Genomic DNA, 18311 nt, shown 5'->3' on the forward strand with positions numbered 1-18311 from the left:
CATTTGTAGCACGCAAGCCACCCAATAAACGCAATAAGCTTTGTTACTTTAAAAAAAAAAACACGTCTCAGCCTTCTGTCAACTTTATGATAAAATACTACAAACAATAAATATTTTTACGCTCTTAAATTTGTAGTGAGATAACTATATTTGCCTCAGTTCAAGCGGCTTGCGAATCAATATTTTCCTTTAATATTTGCAGCACGAAATAAACATGAATAAATATTTGAATGCATGTTGAAAAAAAAAATCAGAACCATTTAATACAAATGAATGTAGCAAAAAAAAATAACAATTCAATGTATAAAAAATAAATAGTTGGTTGTTTCACGACTAGTCAACCATCATGACCTGTCCTCAACATCACCCTCAATAACCATGGAGGTACAATCTGTACTCTCGGAGAAACGTGGAATAATTTAATAGACTGCAATGCTTGCATAATAAGTGAAGGTAGGCATTCCTGTCTGGCAGAGGCAAAGGTGACCGAAAGCGTGTGGATTTGCATCCAGCGTAATGAGCATTTTAGCTGCACTCCCTGGCAGAATCATGATGGCAAAAACCCCTCATAATTGCTTTTGCGGCAGGGAGCCTCATGACCTGTCATTTGATTGTCCATTACGGCTGTATTTTCCTGCACATTGAGTCAAATTGAATAAAAGGTGTCCAGGTCTGCGGTGGGGTGGGGGGTGTTAAATCCCGAAGGCCGCGCCGGGCCGTAATAGCTCTATCACAGACACACACGGCAGGGCCATGTGAAGAACATAATGAGCATCAGGCACATGGGTGAGACGCACGGCGGGTTCACGGCCTAGCCGAATGGGCAGCAGTGAAGGGGAGCGTAATGGGGCCGGGGGCTGGGGTGCAGGCTTGATGGAGCCCAATCACTACCCAGCATTCCCTCCTATAGATTGGATATTTTCAGTCTGGATTCTCCCGACGCTTCTCTAAACATTGGGCTGGAACAGTTCAAACCATTTGAACTGTTGCATTATTAAAGGAAGTGTACATGGAACCAATCAGATGCAAGAGTCACAGACCACAGTGCCAGTGTTATTGCAAAAATGTGTTTCATTTGGGTTTTGGTTTTTGTAGATTTAGGTCCATCTGCTGTGGCTTTATTGTTGTTGTTTGTTTCCCCACCACTGTGTTGCAGAAGCTCTAAGATACATTTTCGGGCCCACTTTATATTAAGTGGCCTGAACTACTGTACTTGCATCAAAAATAAGTACAATGTACTTATTGTGTTCATATTGTATTGCAAAACACTTTTGCTGCTATTGAGGTGAGATGTGGGTAAGGTTAGGGACAGGTTTGGTGGTAAGGGTAGGTTTAAGGGTGGGTTAAGGTGTAAGGGATGGGTCAACAGTGTAATTATAAATGTAAATTAATCACAGATGTAATTACATGCAGATATTTTTCTAATATAAGTACAATGTAAAAACATGTATGTGCACAATAAGTGCATTGTTCTAAATTATTAATTTCATTGTAAGTACATAGTAGTTAAGGCCACTTAATATAAAGTGGGACCAAATTTTCTTCTCCAAACTGCATCAAAAACCCGAAAACCATGGAGCTGTAATTTATGTGGCAGCATTATGTGTGTTTATATGTGCAGGTAAACAAATAGATTTTTTAGTAAGTGTTTAATTTTGATTGTTGTTATTTTAAAATTGTTTATTTTTAATATATTTATTTTTAATTTTATATTTCTATGATTTAATTACTAGCTTTTCATCGAACTCTCAAAGAACGTAACGTTACATTTATTACAAAAAATGTAATACTTTTTATTTTTCTTTGAATTCTTATATCAATACAGTAATACAATATTATCCTATATTTAAATGAATATGATAAATGAGTTGGGTCAAAAGTAATCTAAAAGTAATCCAAAAGTAGTCTGATTATATTACCTAAAATGTACATTACAAACTAGATATAACTAAGATATATGACACAGTTGAGAAGCTTGGGGTTGGTAATACTTTATTTGTATGGATTTAAAAGAAGTCCCTTATGCTCACCAAGGCTGCAGTTATTTTTGAAAAAATATAGAAATATTATTACAGTTTAAAAAACGGTTTTTCATTTGAAAATGTTTTAAAATGTATTTATTCGTGTGATGGCAAAGTTACATTTTCAGCAGTCTTCAGTGTCACATGATCCTTCAGAAATCATTAAAGTAGTCTGATTATATTACCTAAAATGTACATTACAAACTACATTTTTTGTCATGTAATTTGGAATCAGTAGCGGATTACAATTTTCAAGTAATCTACCCAGCTCTGCATAGAAAGCATATTAAATGCAAATAAAGTGTCTACTTTAATGTCTTAAATACATTTTGTGAAAATAAAGTCCAAATATTTGTGAAATAATGTTCCATTATCATTCGGCATAACAGATATTTATGTAAAAATGAAACAATATAGGCTATTCTGACCCATACGTGTTAAGATATATACAAGAAAATGTGATCATACTAGATTTTATTATATTTTAAAGGATTAAAAACTCGCTCACAAATGGGTAAAACCTAGTGTTTTAAAAGATAGTGGCAAAGACTGGAAAACAATTAAAAAACTTGTCTTCTGTAAATGATGGTAAAAATGTATAGTGGTCATTATTTTTGTTCAGAATAAATAAAATTAGACAGGACATATTCTGTACAGAAAAAAAATAAAGCTGTATTAAACTTAACTGCATATATAGTGCAATTTGTTGTGAACCTCACAATTGAAATTCTGTGTCCAAAACTATCTGTTGTATATTAAGCAAAGACGGCTTTACCTTTGGGATACGTTGAGATGTTCTCAAGGATGAACTGGACTTTCAGTCTCCACATTCTGGTTAAACAGCCTCCTCAAAATTTGGTGACGGTGGTGTTTAAGAAGGAGAGCAGTTCTCCACATACAACTCACATTTAGGTCTGGCTCCATGCTGATATGAAGCACTTCACTTCTCATGATCCATTCAGTTCCCAAAATATAAAGTCTATTGTGAATCTTCAGTTTCACTCAGAAATTGTTTAATTTTCAGATTTTTCCATGCCTGCAGAGGCCTTGTGTTTGGAGCTGGGACAAATTCTCTCTTTGTCCATGACAAAGTATTGATTTTCTGCTCAGGTGATTTTAATTAGGCATTTTTAATTAGTTTGCCCATTGTTTGTCCTTCATTCTGCAGTTCAGGCATTGGCCAGGACTGTATCATTCATACAGCCAGCCCACAGTCTTCTGACATAGGCTGTCTCCAGTTGATAAGAGCACAATCAATGCCTGTGACACTCCCTGCAATTAGCTTCCCTAATTAACCATTTGGCCAAGGAAATAGTCACTGCAGGGGGCTGATTTCCGGGCTTGAAAGAAACCAGAGGTGTTGAGTCACAAGTTTTACCATTTACAATATGAAACTGCCAAAAACTTGTTAATTTTGTTGAATGGAGAAGCACTATTTTTGTTAAATATATTGCTATGAAATGAATTAATCTCTTTGAGGAAGCCAGAAAATTAAAAGCCCTACTCAGACTCTGAATGAAGATTATGATTCAGTATGTTTTATAATGCTGCTGTTCTTTTTTGGTTTTTAATGTGTCATTGAGATTCACTGATAGGATGCATATCTGTGGTTTTAGAAACGCGATAGGTTTTCCAGCCTATCTGCACCTGTTCCACACTATCAGAAGACATTGCAAGATGAGACTCATTGTGTTTATGCAATTAACAGCACCCTTGAGCATCTCCTGTCTGAACACGCATGCCTCCATCACTATCAATAACCATAAATAGCTCTTTCTGTGGAAACCTTGAGGGATGGGTGAGATAAGAAGCCACATTAGCCGTTCCCAACACGTAGGCACTATTCAACCTGCATTTTCCCATAGAACCGAAGGACTACAATTACAAAGGGCCTAAAATGGAAAAGAGATATACAGTAATGTAAATAAGAAGCTTTCAACTTGTGGATTTGAAAAGGCCATGCACAGCAAGGATAAAATATCTAAAAAAATATCTGAAAAATTCTTGAAATAACGATAGAATATAACTAAGATATATGACACAGTTGAGAAGCTTGGGGTTGGTAATACTTTATTTTTATGGATTTAAAAGAAGTCCCTTATGCTCACCAAGGCTGCAGTTATTTTTGAAAAAATATAGAAATATTACAATTTAAAAAACGGTTTTTCATTTGAAAATATTTTAAAATGTATTTTATTCGTGTGATGGCAAAGTTACATTTTCGGCAGTCTTCAGTGTCACATGATCCTTCAGAAATCATTCTAACATGATGTTTTGATGCACGAGAAACATTTCTTTTTATTATCAGCGTTAAAAACAGCCGTGCTGCACAATATTTTGACAATAAATATTGTAATTTTTCATGTTAATATGATATGATGGTTTTTAAGGACTTTAACATTTCATTCTTTTAAGATTTTGTAACTGGGTTGCCATTGGACATCCAATGTGAAATCTGCATTCTGAAGCAAAACCATTTAAATGACCATTGATGTATCGTCCACTATATATTCTCATCCGGTCATGCAAAAAATTCCCATCACATACGAATGCACGCATATCATGGGCAGCTATCGTTAAACAGGAGGTTAAATGTATACAATTCAAGAACTGATTGATTGCCTGTCTCCTCTATGACGTGAATGAAGGCAGAAGCATAAATAAGAGAGACGGGCAGACGTGAATAGGCAAGCTGCTTGTGCTCCAAGACCTGCGAACACTTCACACACACACTCACGCAAGAGAAATGAATCTCATTTGCTGAAAAGAGGCTGATATTAATACCAAGGGGCACAGAAATATGCAGGGAAATGAGTTGTTTTAGCAGGGTGCTCCTTTGAACATGGCAAGGCTTTTTTTTTGTCTCTCTTCAAATGAATTTGAAGGAAACGTTTGAGTATTTTTAGGTCAAAGCATTTCCGCGGAGACCGCGTTTCTTGTTTTATTAATTCCAACGGTACGGTCCTTTGGATTTTAATGATATGTTCTGTTACTTTTTAAGTGATTTTTTTTTATATACTTAATGAGAATACATTAGGTTACTTGCATAGCGGAACGTGTTTGTTGTCGCCATATGAGAACAAGCAAATATGCAATTAAATTCAGAGCACGTCTGTTGTGAATTTAGAAACACGGTAACATCTGAAGCACGTCTTGAACTCTAAAGAGGGCCAATAATCAACGTGTTTGAGGGCGAGGGGACTGCAAACATATTTAGACAAGGTTTGAAGTTGCTTTTGCCATATTTTAGTTCTAGAATGCCTTGTTTCTTCACCATGAGCTTTATGATGGGTGATCTTATTACATTAGCTTAGCCAAGTGTTGGTCCACAAACAAGATTTAGGGCACTTATTAAACCAGAAATATATGCTCGCAAGATGAAAGCGGACCGATTTGACCTTGTCGGACATATTCTTTCATTTGTACTGGGTTCAACTGAGCTCTACTTTGACCACTTCAGGCCCAAAATTGCCTGCAGTCTCTGATCAGTTGTTAATAAAGCAGCATTCAGGCTCACACAGGAAGGTATCACACATGCATTATAGCAACATTGTGCACAATCTATCATAGACATCCATTTTTGCACTGGGCTTTTGTTTGTTTGTTTGATGAAAGCATAAAAAAGAATGAAAAAAAGAGACTCAACCGAGACATGAAAAATTGGCTAGCCTGTCTACAGGGCCGTCTGACCTTGCTTTGTGATTTTAGAGGCATCAGTGTGCATTCAGCGGAGTTAAATTTAGTCATACTTAAGGCTGCGAGTCAGAATAAACAGAGGGTCTGTCCATTCTGCTGCGATACAGTGAATAGTTCACATTCTCTCAAAGAAATCATTGAAATAACACAGAGCCGTGCCATTTTTTATACTGAAACAAATGGCATAGAAAGGTAAATATTGATCGCATTGTAGTTTTGGGCAGAGATGGAGTAAAATATGTTAGATATGCAGTGCTGGTTTTCTTACAAAAATTCTCCATGGTCACCATAGTTAAGTCAATTGTTAGTAGTCCTTGTGAAGGCATACGTCATTATTACTGTTGTTTACAATCATCATAACTTCCAGTTTGTGCTACGGACATAACTGATACCTTAAATCATGCAGCTTCTTACAGAGAAATTGCTATTACGTTACTGAACAAAACAATCCCATTAATGTACATTTAAGGAGGGACGTACCTTAGCCATATCTTGAGATTATAATAGCAAAATTATATAATAATAATATAACACTATTGTCGCGTGACCAACTCGAACACAAGCGAAATCTGCATCTGGAGCTTTCCCAGCTTCACGCAAAATTCCTGATCATGCAGATATGAAATGATTGGATTTAGTTTGTGAAATTTTGCCGTAACTTTAAATGTGGACACACTTTTTTCTTGTAACCAGCTCAAACATAAGCTTCCGTTTCAGTTAACATTTTCAGCCTTACATGAAACTTTTGATTGTGCGAATGTGAAATTATCGGATTTTTTCTCACAAAATTTTGACGCAACTGTCTGTAAATATGGCCGCACCTTAAAGGGATTATAGTTCACTCTATAATGAAAATTGTCATTAATTACTCACCCTCATGTCATTCCAAACCCATAAGACCTTCGTTCATCTTCAACACAAAATAAGATATTTTTGATGAAATCCAAGAGCTTTCTGACCCTGCATAGACATCAGTGCAACTGACACGTTCAAGGCCCAGAAAGGTAGTAAGGTCATCGTTAAAATAGTCCATGTGACAGGGGTTCAACCTTAATTTTATGAAGCTACGAGAATACTTTTTATGCGCAATGAAAACAAAAATAACTTTATTCAACAATTTCTTTTCTTCCACATCAGACTTTGACGTGCGTTAACGACAGTACCACGACGCAAGATAAACGAAGGACTTACGGGTTTGGAACAACATGAGAATGAGTAATTAATGACAGGATTTTCATTTTTTGTATGAACTATCCCTTTAAGACACATTCATTGGTTAAAAAAACGTGAGGGTGAGCACAGCCAAATGGAAAAGAGCACAGGGTCTTGTGACGACTTTTTAAAAGTTGAACTTCTTGAATGCGTGAGATGTGACAGAACAGTCAAAGACTTGTCTAGTGCATGTTTACATAGAAAAACAATTAAAAGCAGTGCATTTGAACACAAAAACACCTTCTGTGGGAAACAACCCTTACAAGTCTTTACAGTGTTAAATCTAAGAAAACCTCAGTCCACGGTGAGCCTGTTGTCAAAGAACATCACATACTACAGCATCCAAACCACCTCGTCTGCTGCAGCGAGACAAAGTGCTGCACCTCACAGTTTTTCATCACTGCCATGTCACTCTACACTGGAACCACAGTGACGCCCGACGAGAGCTGACAGTGTTGCCAGACAATAGGGGGGTGGGCGCCTCTAAAGGATGTATCCAGCGTGCCAGAATCTGCCCCTTTTCTCGCCCCGCTGCACCCTCTCATCTGTGCAACGGATGCTTTTTGGTGGAACAGTGACTTGAGAGCAGCTAGTCATTTATAATGCCCACATTGCATGTCTGGGGCCTCAGAGGCAGAGGATGTGGGCAGAACTGTACGGGTGCGTGCTCAATGCCTGACCCCTATTTTCACAGAGCCATGCAGTGATAGACTGCTTAGCACTGCCTGCTGGGCTGCGTCTGCTTCCATTTCAGTTCAAACAAAGGATTTTTTGTGTATATATGTATGTATATAATACACATTATTTTAGAATACTCTTAAGACATTAAAAATATTGATCACAAAGAAAACTATAAAACAAATATAGTACAAAATGGCTTTGTTTAGATTTTTTTCAATGTTTTAAAAGCCATTTTATGTTAATGGATTGTGCTGTAAACCTAAAAAAATGAATGCTGCTGTGCTGCCACCTACTGGCCGTATATGGTAAATGTAGAGGATTGGTGTTGTCATTTTAATATGTTTGATTCTCTGTTTTAGGAGACTGCAGATTACTCTAATGTCCAAGAGCTGAAGTATTTAGAAATGGTTATATGCGAGACTCTCAGACTCTACCCACCAGCGTTCAGGTATGACAGCTATTACTTCATAACCGGTTCAATCACATGCAAAGAACCACAAGCATGCAAGAATATTAATTACACTGTTACGGCTCTTACACATTTCTACGCTTTAATTACTTGGAAACACATCTATTAGAAATAAAGCAAAATGGTTTTGGGTGTTAGACTGCATTGCACTTTTTCCCCAGAGTGAATCTTGGGTTTTGTGTATTTCATCACAGGGTTGCACGGGATGTTGATCAAGACACTGTGGTGAACGGCCAGCTTCTGCCTAAAGGATCATCTCTGGAAATACCTGCAGGTTACCTTCACTATAACCCAGAGCACTGGACCGAACCTGAGAAATTCATCCCGGAGAGGTAAACTATCTTTCAGTCAGGTCTTTCAAAGCAGAACAGTTTCTGTAGATCATGATTCTAGTATGGTTATCATATGGTTAATAGTTTTCTATGAGCTAGTCAAATTCAGTGATATACACTGTTCAAAAAAATGAAAGGAACACTTTGAAAACACGTCAGATCTCAATGGGGAAAAATATCATGCTGGATATCTATACTGATATGGACTGGGTAATGTGTTAGGAACGAAAGGATGCCACATCGTTTGATGGAAATGAAAATGATCAACCTACAGAGGGCTGAATTCAAAGACACCCCAAAAATCAAAATGAAAAAATGATGCAGCAGGCTAGTCCATTTTGCTGAAATTTCATTGCAGCAACTCAGAATGGTACTCAGTAGTTTGCATGGCCCCCACGTGCTTGTATGCATGCCTGACAATGTCGGGGCATGCTCCTAATGAGACGACGGATGGTGTCCTGGGGTATTTCCTCCCAGATCTGGACCAGGGCATCACTGAGCTCCTGGACAGTCTGAGGTGCAACCTGGCGGTGTCGGATGGACCGAAACATAATGTCCCAGAGGTTTCTATTGGATTTAGTTCAGGCGAGCGTGGGGGCCATTCAATGGTATCAATTCCTTCATCCTCCAGGAACTTCCTGCATACTTTTGCCACATGAGGCCGGGCATTGTCGTGCACCAGGAGGAACCCAGGACCCACTGCACCAGCGTAGGGTCTGACAGTGGGTCCAAGGGTTTCATCCCGATACCTAATGGCAGTCAGGGTTCCATTGTCTAGCCTGTAGAGGTCTGTACGTCCCTCCATGGATATGCCTCCCCAGACCATCACTGACCCACCACCAAACCGGTCATGCTGAACGATGTTACAGGCAGCATAACGTTCTCCACGGCTTCTCCAGACCCTTTCACATCTGTCACATGTGCTCAGGGTGAACCTGCTCTCATCTGTGAAAAGCACAGGGCACCAGTGGTGGACCTGCCAATTCTTTTGTTCAATGGCAAATGCCAATCGAGCTCCACGGTGCCGGGCAGCGAGCACAGGGCCCATTAGAGGACGTCGGACCCTCAGGCCACCCTCATGAAGTCTGTTTCTGATTGTTTGGTCAGAGACATTCACACCAGTGGCCTGCTGGAGGTCATTTTGTAGGGCTCTGGCAGTGCTCATCCTGTTCCTCCTTGCACAAAGGAGCAGGATATGACCAGTATGGTCCTGCTGATGGGTTAAGGACCTTCTACGGCCCTGTCCAGCTCTCCTAGAGTAACTGCCTGTCTCCTGGAATCTCCTCCATGCTCTTGCCTTCTGACAATGGGTTGGACTCCCTGTGCAACCTCTGTAGGGTCCAGGTATCGCCTCATGCTACCAGTAGTGACACTGACCCTAGCCAAATGCAAAACTAGTGAAAAACAGTCAGAAAAGATGAGTAGGGAAAAAAATGTCAGTGGCCTCCACCTGTAAAACCATTCCTGTTTTGGGGGTCGTCTCATTGTTGCCCATCTAGTGCTCCTGTTGTTAATTTCATTAACACCAAAGCAGCTGAAACTGATTAACAATCCCCTCTGCTACTTAACTGACCAGATCAATATCCCAGGAGTTTAATTGACTTGATGCTATACTCTGATGTTCCTAAACGTGTTCCTTTAATTTTTTTGAGCAGTGTATACTGTATGTGATACAGCAAATCAGCCTATTAGAATGATTTCTGAAGGATCATGTAAGACTGGAGTAATGGCTGCTGAAAATTCAGCTTTGGAATAAATTACATATTAAAATAGGAAACAGTTATTTTAAATTGTAATATTATTTCACAATATTACTTTTTTGGATGCATTTTAAATAAATGTTATTTGATGATGAGCATAATGTTATCAAAAGCATTGAAAATATCATGCTGGCCTTGAACTTTTGAATTCTGTGTATCTCAGAGAATATCTTCAAATCTACTCTGTGGATGTTCTGTAGATATTTTTTAACAAGCTGTAGACAGATCTCTGTCCATTTTGTTTGCATGCCTCCTGTGTGATATGCTCACAATGAACTCTGTATTTGTCTCAGGTTCACTCCAGAAGCCAAGGCCAGCCGGCACCCGTTTGTGTATCTGCCGTTTGGAGCGGGGCCACGCAGCTGTGTGGGCATGAGATTGGCCCAGCTGGAGATTAAAATGGCTCTGCTTCACATATTCAGACGGTTTGACATGATGGCTTGCGAGGACACTGAGGTTTGTTATTGTTACACTGAAAAACTGCAGCTGTAGTATGCATGAAGATTCTGTTTTCCACATATGTAAAGGTTTCCTGAGATATGGTCTATATATTCTGTTTATGTCACACAGGTTCCTCTGGAGTTGAAGTCGCAAACCACCCTCGGACCCAAGAATGGTATTTTGGTCAAAATCACCAAGAGGGAGAATTTTGAGGATTTTTGAGTCTGGATAGATTTTAGTTGTCAGCTGGACAGTCTGATTCTAATCAATTCTAATCAAATTATTTAGAAATCTAAACTCTTATTCTGGAATAATCCAGAATAATCACCTGATGACTAAATCATATGCATCTGTGCTACTCATTTAAATTAAATGCAATTCAACACTATACAACTAAGGCACAGATGTACACAGAGCAATGCATCACACAGTACATAATGTGGATATTATTCTAGTGAACACTATCAGCCTTTATATTTCTCATCTCAGATCAGCAACATAAGAGTGATCATTACTATAAGAAACCACCCAGATGACTAACAGCACATATGCACATTTTGTTACTAAAGCCAATGAAATGTAAGTCCCTTAAATGTAAATACAACAAATTATATGGAAGAAAATCAGTTTTGATTTAGATGTAAATTATTTGATAGAAGGAATTGGGATTGGACACGTCTTGCCTTATTGCCAGCAAGATATTTGAACTTCTGATGATTATGCTGTTATTTGACATTTTATATTACATTAAGCTGCAATGAAGTTCCAGAATGATGTGATTTTTAAGGTTTGGGTGTACAGATTGTGCTGCAATGTGATTGTTTACTCAGGGTATGAACTGTATAAACTCTAAATGATTTGAAATCAAAAGTGTTACTTAATAAATGGTTTATCAGTCAGAATATATGTAGTTATCTTCAATTACACATTTAATTTGATATCAGGCATCTTAGATTCACACATCAAAGGAATGTATAAATGTTATGATTTCGGGAGCTTTAAACCACAGAGCTTTTAGAGGTTTGATTAACAGAAGAACTCTTTGAGAGCTAGTTTTGGTAAATAAAAATCTAGCGTAGCGTTAGTTCTGGCAGGTCACGTTAGTCAAGCTCGCATCAGCTGACTCTCAGCTGATCCCCATCTACCTATAGGAATACGACACCTATCTAAGCATTCATATATAAGGTCCCTCAGTATTATCAGCAGTTTTCACATTGCTCAATTGCAATAATAATAATCAATTGCTAATTACCCTCCTCCATCCCCAACTCCTCCTCTGTCAGTCAGGATTCAGCCTTCTGATTCTCCTTTGAATCAGACTAATTCTAAAATGTGTACATAACATTATTGAACTTTAACGATATCTGCAATACGTTTATGTTGGTTCTGTTTACCCTGGGGGGTTATTGCTGCTCTCCCTGCTCTCATCCATGCTAGGCTGAATGGATGCGCAGGGAGTTCTTGCCCAGAACAGAACCATACCGCCAATCCAAACTGTATGCTAGTTGTCAATCATCTTTGACGATAGTGGTCCTGACAGAACCAATTTACTGTAAAAAAGGGACAGTTCTTTCTTGGCCAGAAAAGCCTTGTCTTGTCACAAGATCCGTTTTCCAAGACTTCACTTCTCAGTTTAACCACTAGAGGTCACAGTGACTAGAGAATTTACAATATCTGTGATTTCCTGGTTAATGTCCTGCTTCCTTTTGCCTGTGTCTTAATCTGTGATTTTGTTTTGGGTATTAAGTGCTGCAAATCATTCCTAGTTGTTTGTCAAACTGTATTGTTTATAGCTGTGCTGTACTTTGCATATCAGCCTTTTCCCAAAGGTCCAGGAATGTGATGGGTGAAAACTGTAAGCAAAAGTTCCAAGTCAAATACCAGCTGAAAGACTGATATGTATTTAAAGGGATAGTTCACCCAGAAACTTTTGTTTTTATGTACTTAGCCCAAACACAGAAGGTGGATGTCTTTATGCAACATAGAACTGGTCCATACGACTCTTACACTATATTTCAAGTTCTCAGAGTCTGAACGTAGATGATAACTTTTTGTGAAAAATAGAATGACCGATATTGAAGGTGTAGACATCCACCCTAGTTTTTCTTAGCACATTCATGAGAGAAGTAGCCATTTTTGTTTTGTTGATTTTTTTTTATCGACTGATCCTATTATTATTATTATTGTAAAAAATAAAATGCATTTAAAAAAAAAAAATTGAAGTTGAAGTTTAACTCACTATTGACTTGATCCAACCTCACCTGTTTCTGTTTATTTATTTGAGAATTTATTTTCTTTTTTTACAATAATGAAAATAATAGTTTGTAACAGTATCAGTACTTTAATTCCATCCACCTCATTCAACAACATGAATTACATAAAAATCTAAATGGGCACGAGTAATGCTCAGTATTCATACAACTGTAACTAAATCATTTACTTTTCATACTGTGTTTTTATCTAGTGCAATAAAATGTATTATTTATTGATTGATAGTTAGTGGTAAGCTTTTGGCTATACAGTTGATTAGGAATTTCTTAAAACTCTTTTTTTTTCAGTGCCATAGCCAACAAGGAAATACAATCACTGCAGTTAATACATAAAGACCTCTACATAAAATCCTGCTATTTTGTATTTACCATTTTAACTACACAGTGGAGTGTCACAGAGAATTTATTAGTAAAATTAATTATGATAAAACACAGTTACCCATTACGTAATCCCTACAAATTTTACTTAGAAGATGCCCAAGAGTTGTAGATTTTGGTTATGTTCAGTGATGTTAACATAAATCGTCTGTGTAACAGGACTTTCAAGAAATATGTAGACAAGGAGACCTTTACTATACAAATTAAGAGTATTCAATAATGTACTCAGGATAGATCTGGAATTTCTCAAACACAACAAAAATGGCTGGGTTAGTCTCATTGTCAACACAGCTGTCATAAAAGCTTTGAGTGTTGGGTTTCTGTGGAGGATGGACTAAAGTATTGTTACCCCTTGTGAAGTTTCCCACCAGCACCAGTGCCACGAACATCTTCTTGGTCTTGCCGTTCCTGGATTTTGCATATCTGTCAGAGTATGAAGCATCTCTGGCAAAATAGCTGCCTGTAAACAAAAAAATAAATAAACACATTCAAAAATGTCCAATGTTTGGGAAAGCATTCAATAACTCTTTGATTGTAGGCTACTGTTATACATATATGTAAATACCTTTCCCATAAAGTGTCCCGTGACTTCCACAGATCCTCCAGTCAAAGTTTTGCTCACAAATTGCTGCTATGAGAGACTCATCTGTACCATGGAAAAGGTAACGCTGGTCAACTGCACTCCCTCCATTTCTCTTATTCATCTGTTCTTTTTGCCTAGGAAAAAACATGGTATAATGGATTAATCAGCTCGATAAATAGAGTGTACCATATTGAAAATACTACTAATAATTATCTGCTAAACATTTTAATATTTATTAATAAGTGTACATTGTACATTATACAAAGTGTATTTATGTATTAAGTGTATTTAAACCAGACTTATAAATATTACTATTAAAAAATACATTATTTTATATGTTTGCATAATAAATACATTTTATATAATGTATTTATAGTTAAATATAAATATTCATATGAAATGTTATTACATTCATAATAATGTCACAACAAATATTTTTCAGATTAAGTATTTGTTTACTTTCTCATCACACATAGTTAATGTGTTGAACTACATCTGTGTGATCTTGAGGAGAACTGACTTCATACACCCACCAGAATGGCTCAGAAAAGTCAAGTTAGTTCTGACAAAAGCTCTAGCATCATTTGTTTGAAGATCAAAAAGATACATAGTATAGCTGAAGTACTGTATGTAATGGCCTTGTGCAAATAAACTTTCTTCCAGTAAAGTCATGCTGTTGTTGTTTTTCTAGTAGTGAAATATGAACAAACGTACCACTGAAAGACCCTCCAGAGAGAGAGATTCTGCACTCTTTCAAGGCTGTGAATGATGCTTCTGGGCAGTGTTCTACTAAACATTGAGCTCACCCTTTGGTATTCATTGGAAGAGCTTTGTAGAGGAACAGTCTGAGGAGAGTCAGGAAACAAACTGGTTTCATTTCAGAAATTCAGTACTGTTATGGTACAGATGACTGTTGGTGCCTGATGCTTTCCAACAAACGTATAAACTTTGTGATGTTCCTCATCTGTAAGTCGCTTTGGATAAACTGCTAAACAGTAAGAGTAGAAGTATTGATCTTCATCTATAACCCTAAGTACAGTACAGAATTGATTTCCAAAGTGCTTAATAACTACTTGACCTCCCTGTACTCAGTGTCATTGGAATATGTACCTTGTAGGTGAAGTTATCAAGAGCTCCTTTGTCCCAGTAAGGTGGAACTTCCACAGAAGAAGATGCTGAGCTGTCTGGAGACTCACTTCTAATTAAAACACAATACACTAAAGTGCACTGAACACCTAATAAATCCTGTTTAATATGTGTGCATGTAATGGACAAATGGTACAGTATCTCATACCCCTTGATTTTGCTCTTGACATCTTGGGCAGAAACAAAACGTGGTCTCCTTCTAACGTCTCTTTCAGTTTTGTACTTCAGATTTTGCTGGCAGTAATATCTGCCATTTATAGGGTAGATGGTGGTGAAAACGGGCACACTTGTCTAGAGGAACATAAATAATGGGATGGTAAAGAAAACACACTTAAACAAATATTTCTTGCTTAACTTAAAGGGGTTCTCAACCATTGCTGGTCGCATTTTTAGATACAATAGTTATTGTGCTTCCATGCCCTCCTGTAACAGAATTAAGCTGTGTTATTTTAGTACAATTGATATGCTATTGTAGTTTTATTCATATTTTGAATTAGATTTTATATTTTCACTTTAATTTGAATAAAAATTCATTATTTTATCTAATAATTTTAGCTGAAGTAAAATAAATGCACGTTTTATTTTATTTAATTTCAAGTCACATATTTTACATTGAAAATGGTAGCAGCTGTTTTGGGGCTCTCAATGATACTTCTTCATATTTACCACTTGTGACTTCACTTTTCCATCCAGGTCACATTACAGCGTACATTTCAGATATATTTGGTAAGTTATTACTTTTGGGGAATATTTGCCTTCATTAGACAGAACAGTGAGCGAGGAGGACAGGAAGTAAGTAGAGAGAGGGGAACAGAATCAGGAAAAGACCTTCAAACTCAGGTTGCCTGCTGTGCTGCTGCACCATATTTTAAAGCACTGGTGTATTTCATGTATTTTAAGCACAAAATAACCTGTATAATTTATATATAGACTATAAAACTATAAAATTAGGCTTACAGCATAGTTTGTTACTGTTGACTAATATCTTTTTTTTTAAATACACCATAAATGTATTTTCTACTATGAATCACAAGGTTGAGAACCTCTTGTTTGCAGTTTGCATGAAGGATATGTGCTTATTCAATGACATCACCTTTGAAACTACATCCAGTGCGTATGAAAAAGAGACAGATTTCATTGTGATCCGCTTCACTGACGGAGCTACTTGATTTGTGTCTGGTGCGTCCTTTCACTGCAGGTAGAGCTACTGAATGAAATGAGACATGGAGGAGAAAAACAAAACAAGCACAGCAGTAATCTACAGCTATTTTGTTCAGTGCAAAATAACGTGCTAAATTACAAAACAAACTGAATCAGTTCCTCTTTTTCTTTCATTCACCTGTCTCACTCTTCTTGAAAGCTGAAGCAATCAGTAACTTGATCTTGTAAAGCCTGTGGAGTTTTCGCATGTTTTCTGGACCGAGTCCTCGGGTGTTCAGGATTTTCTGAGCATTTGCATCGAAGCAGTGGGCCCTTTTGCAAGCTGCTCCAAACTTACAGTCGTCCTGCAGGAAGTGCAGGCAGATGTGCAGGTTGGTACAGGATGTCTTATATTTACAGCTGCCGTATTCGCCATTTCCCTTGTTGTAGTGGGAGCACACCTAGACAGTAGACACATCACAACGTCAGGAGTCACACATTGTGTATAATGTACAAATTACATTACACACTATAAGAAGATTATTATATTAAAGGGGTCATATGATGCGATTTCAATTTTTCATTTCTCTTTGGACTGTTACAAGCTCTTGGTGCATAAAGAAGATCTGTAAAGTTACAAAGACTAAAGTCTCAAATCCAAAGAGATATTCTTTATAAAAGTTAAGAGTCAGCCACACCTACCTAAAACGCCTCGTTCTAACACGCCCCCACATACCTACGTCACTCTATGGGAATATTTGCATAATGCCGCCCAAATGTTCACGCAAAGAAAGAAGGCGTAACTTTTATTCTCGCTGTAGTATTGTTGTTGCCGCCGCCATGTCGTAAAGACGCTGTGTGCTTCATTGGGAGACTCACTTCTAATTAAAACACAATACACTAAAGTGCACTGAACACCTAATAAATCCTGTTTAATATGTGTGCATGTAATGGACAAATGGTACAGTATCTCATACCCCTTGATTTTGCTCTTGACATCTTGGGCAGAAACAAAACGTGGTCTCCTTCTAACGTCTCTTTCAGTTTTGTACTTCAGATTTTGCTGGCACATCTCTGAAAATGATTCGCCATTATGTGCTTTTGACATTGTTTTTTTCTATTTAGCTTCAATTTATTTTTATTTTAATAATTAAAAAAAAACTTAAATTATTTTGTTTAATGTTGCAAAAGCAACATTTCTAATGTTCATTTCAGTTTTTCATCTTCTATTTCACGAAAGAAAAAAATTTGTTTTTGTTAACAGTAATAACACTTAAGTACCTTTAAATTTGAGGATGTATTGATGGCTCTGTGAAGTGAATGAGATTTCCTTTTCATTGTCAGCCAGGTACTGTTTCTCAAGATCTTCTGAAGTGACTGACGCCACGAGTTTAGAATCTTCCTGAAACTGTAACAATAGAAATGTAGTTAAAAGCTAACTGATTTTGGTATAATATATCGACAAATAATTGCTATTCTACATCATGTTAAATGTAACATCACAGATGATTTTTCAAACTCAGGTTCTAGAATTGCTTCTGAGAGGTATTATGTTGAAAATGTGTCACTGACCCCTTTGCCATACTCTGTCCAACCTCCTTTGTCATTCCTCCAGTACCAGATCCATTCAGTGGTCAGAATGAAGTGAGGGGGTTTAGTAACAGAAGACGCTGTGGACAGCCGACGCACTTCTGACACTCCACATGTCATTGACATAAAGTTAACCACTACTTGGTGCCCTGTGCTGCTCTTAATAATACTGTAACATGGAGAACACAACAGGAGTGGAAAATGGTGTTAAAAAGGCAAGACAAGCCACTATACAATACTGGCCACTTCAGAAAAACATGCTAATACAAATATTTAATTGTGCACTAAATGTTTTTTTCCCCCTTAATAATAAAGTTACATTTTGCAAATAAAGATACGAATACAAAAAGTTTAAAATCATGTGCACTCACATCACATCAATAACCTAATAAAAGCATTTTAATTTACATATTGAGATCACATGACCAGCTGAATACGACTATTTTTTTCCCAGTAACTGTTCCTCTTATTGGACACTTGCTATCACAGAATTGATTAATCACAGCTGACAGTGCATTTCTGCAGTGGCATCGGTAACTGGGATGTGATGGAATGATAGATTTTCAATATGAATGCTATCTGAAAACCCATT

General features: G+C 37.3%; 2 protein-coding genes across 2 annotated transcripts in view; one reads left to right on the forward strand and one right to left on the reverse strand.

The window, feature by feature from the left end:
- LOC107684653 (thromboxane-A synthase-like) overlaps window positions 1-11716 on the forward strand; it is a 79156-nt gene extending 67440 nt beyond the window's left edge. The window contains exons 11-14 of the mRNA XM_016480960.1: window positions 7970-8058; window positions 8274-8411; window positions 10465-10627; window positions 10742-11716. Of these exons, the coding sequence (XP_016336446.1) occupies window positions 7970-8058; window positions 8274-8411; window positions 10465-10627; window positions 10742-10834 (483 nt within the window). The 3' untranslated portion in view covers window positions 10835-11716. The remainder of the gene's footprint in view (window positions 1-7969; window positions 8059-8273; window positions 8412-10464; window positions 10628-10741) is intronic.
- Window positions 11717-12878: 1162 nt separating this feature from the next.
- LOC107684654 (poly [ADP-ribose] polymerase 12-like) overlaps window positions 12879-18311 on the reverse strand; it is a 9144-nt gene continuing 3711 nt past the window's right edge. Inside the window, 8 exon segments of the mRNA XM_016480962.1 lie at window positions 12879-13720; window positions 13826-13977; window positions 14558-14688; window positions 14954-15041; window positions 15138-15227; window positions 15229-15280; window positions 16083-16196; window positions 16329-16590. Coding sequence (XP_016336448.1) covers window positions 13464-13720; window positions 13826-13977; window positions 14558-14688; window positions 14954-15041; window positions 15138-15227; window positions 15229-15280; window positions 16083-16196; window positions 16329-16590 — 1146 coding nt within the window. The 3' untranslated portion in view covers window positions 12879-13463.

The sequence above is a fragment of the Sinocyclocheilus anshuiensis genome, unplaced genomic scaffold (genome assembly GCF_001515605.1).
Source record: "Sinocyclocheilus anshuiensis isolate Anshui unplaced genomic scaffold, SAMN03320099.WGS_v1.1 scaffold93, whole genome shotgun sequence".
Classification (NCBI taxonomy): Eukaryota; Metazoa; Chordata; class Actinopteri; order Cypriniformes; family Cyprinidae; genus Sinocyclocheilus; species Sinocyclocheilus anshuiensis.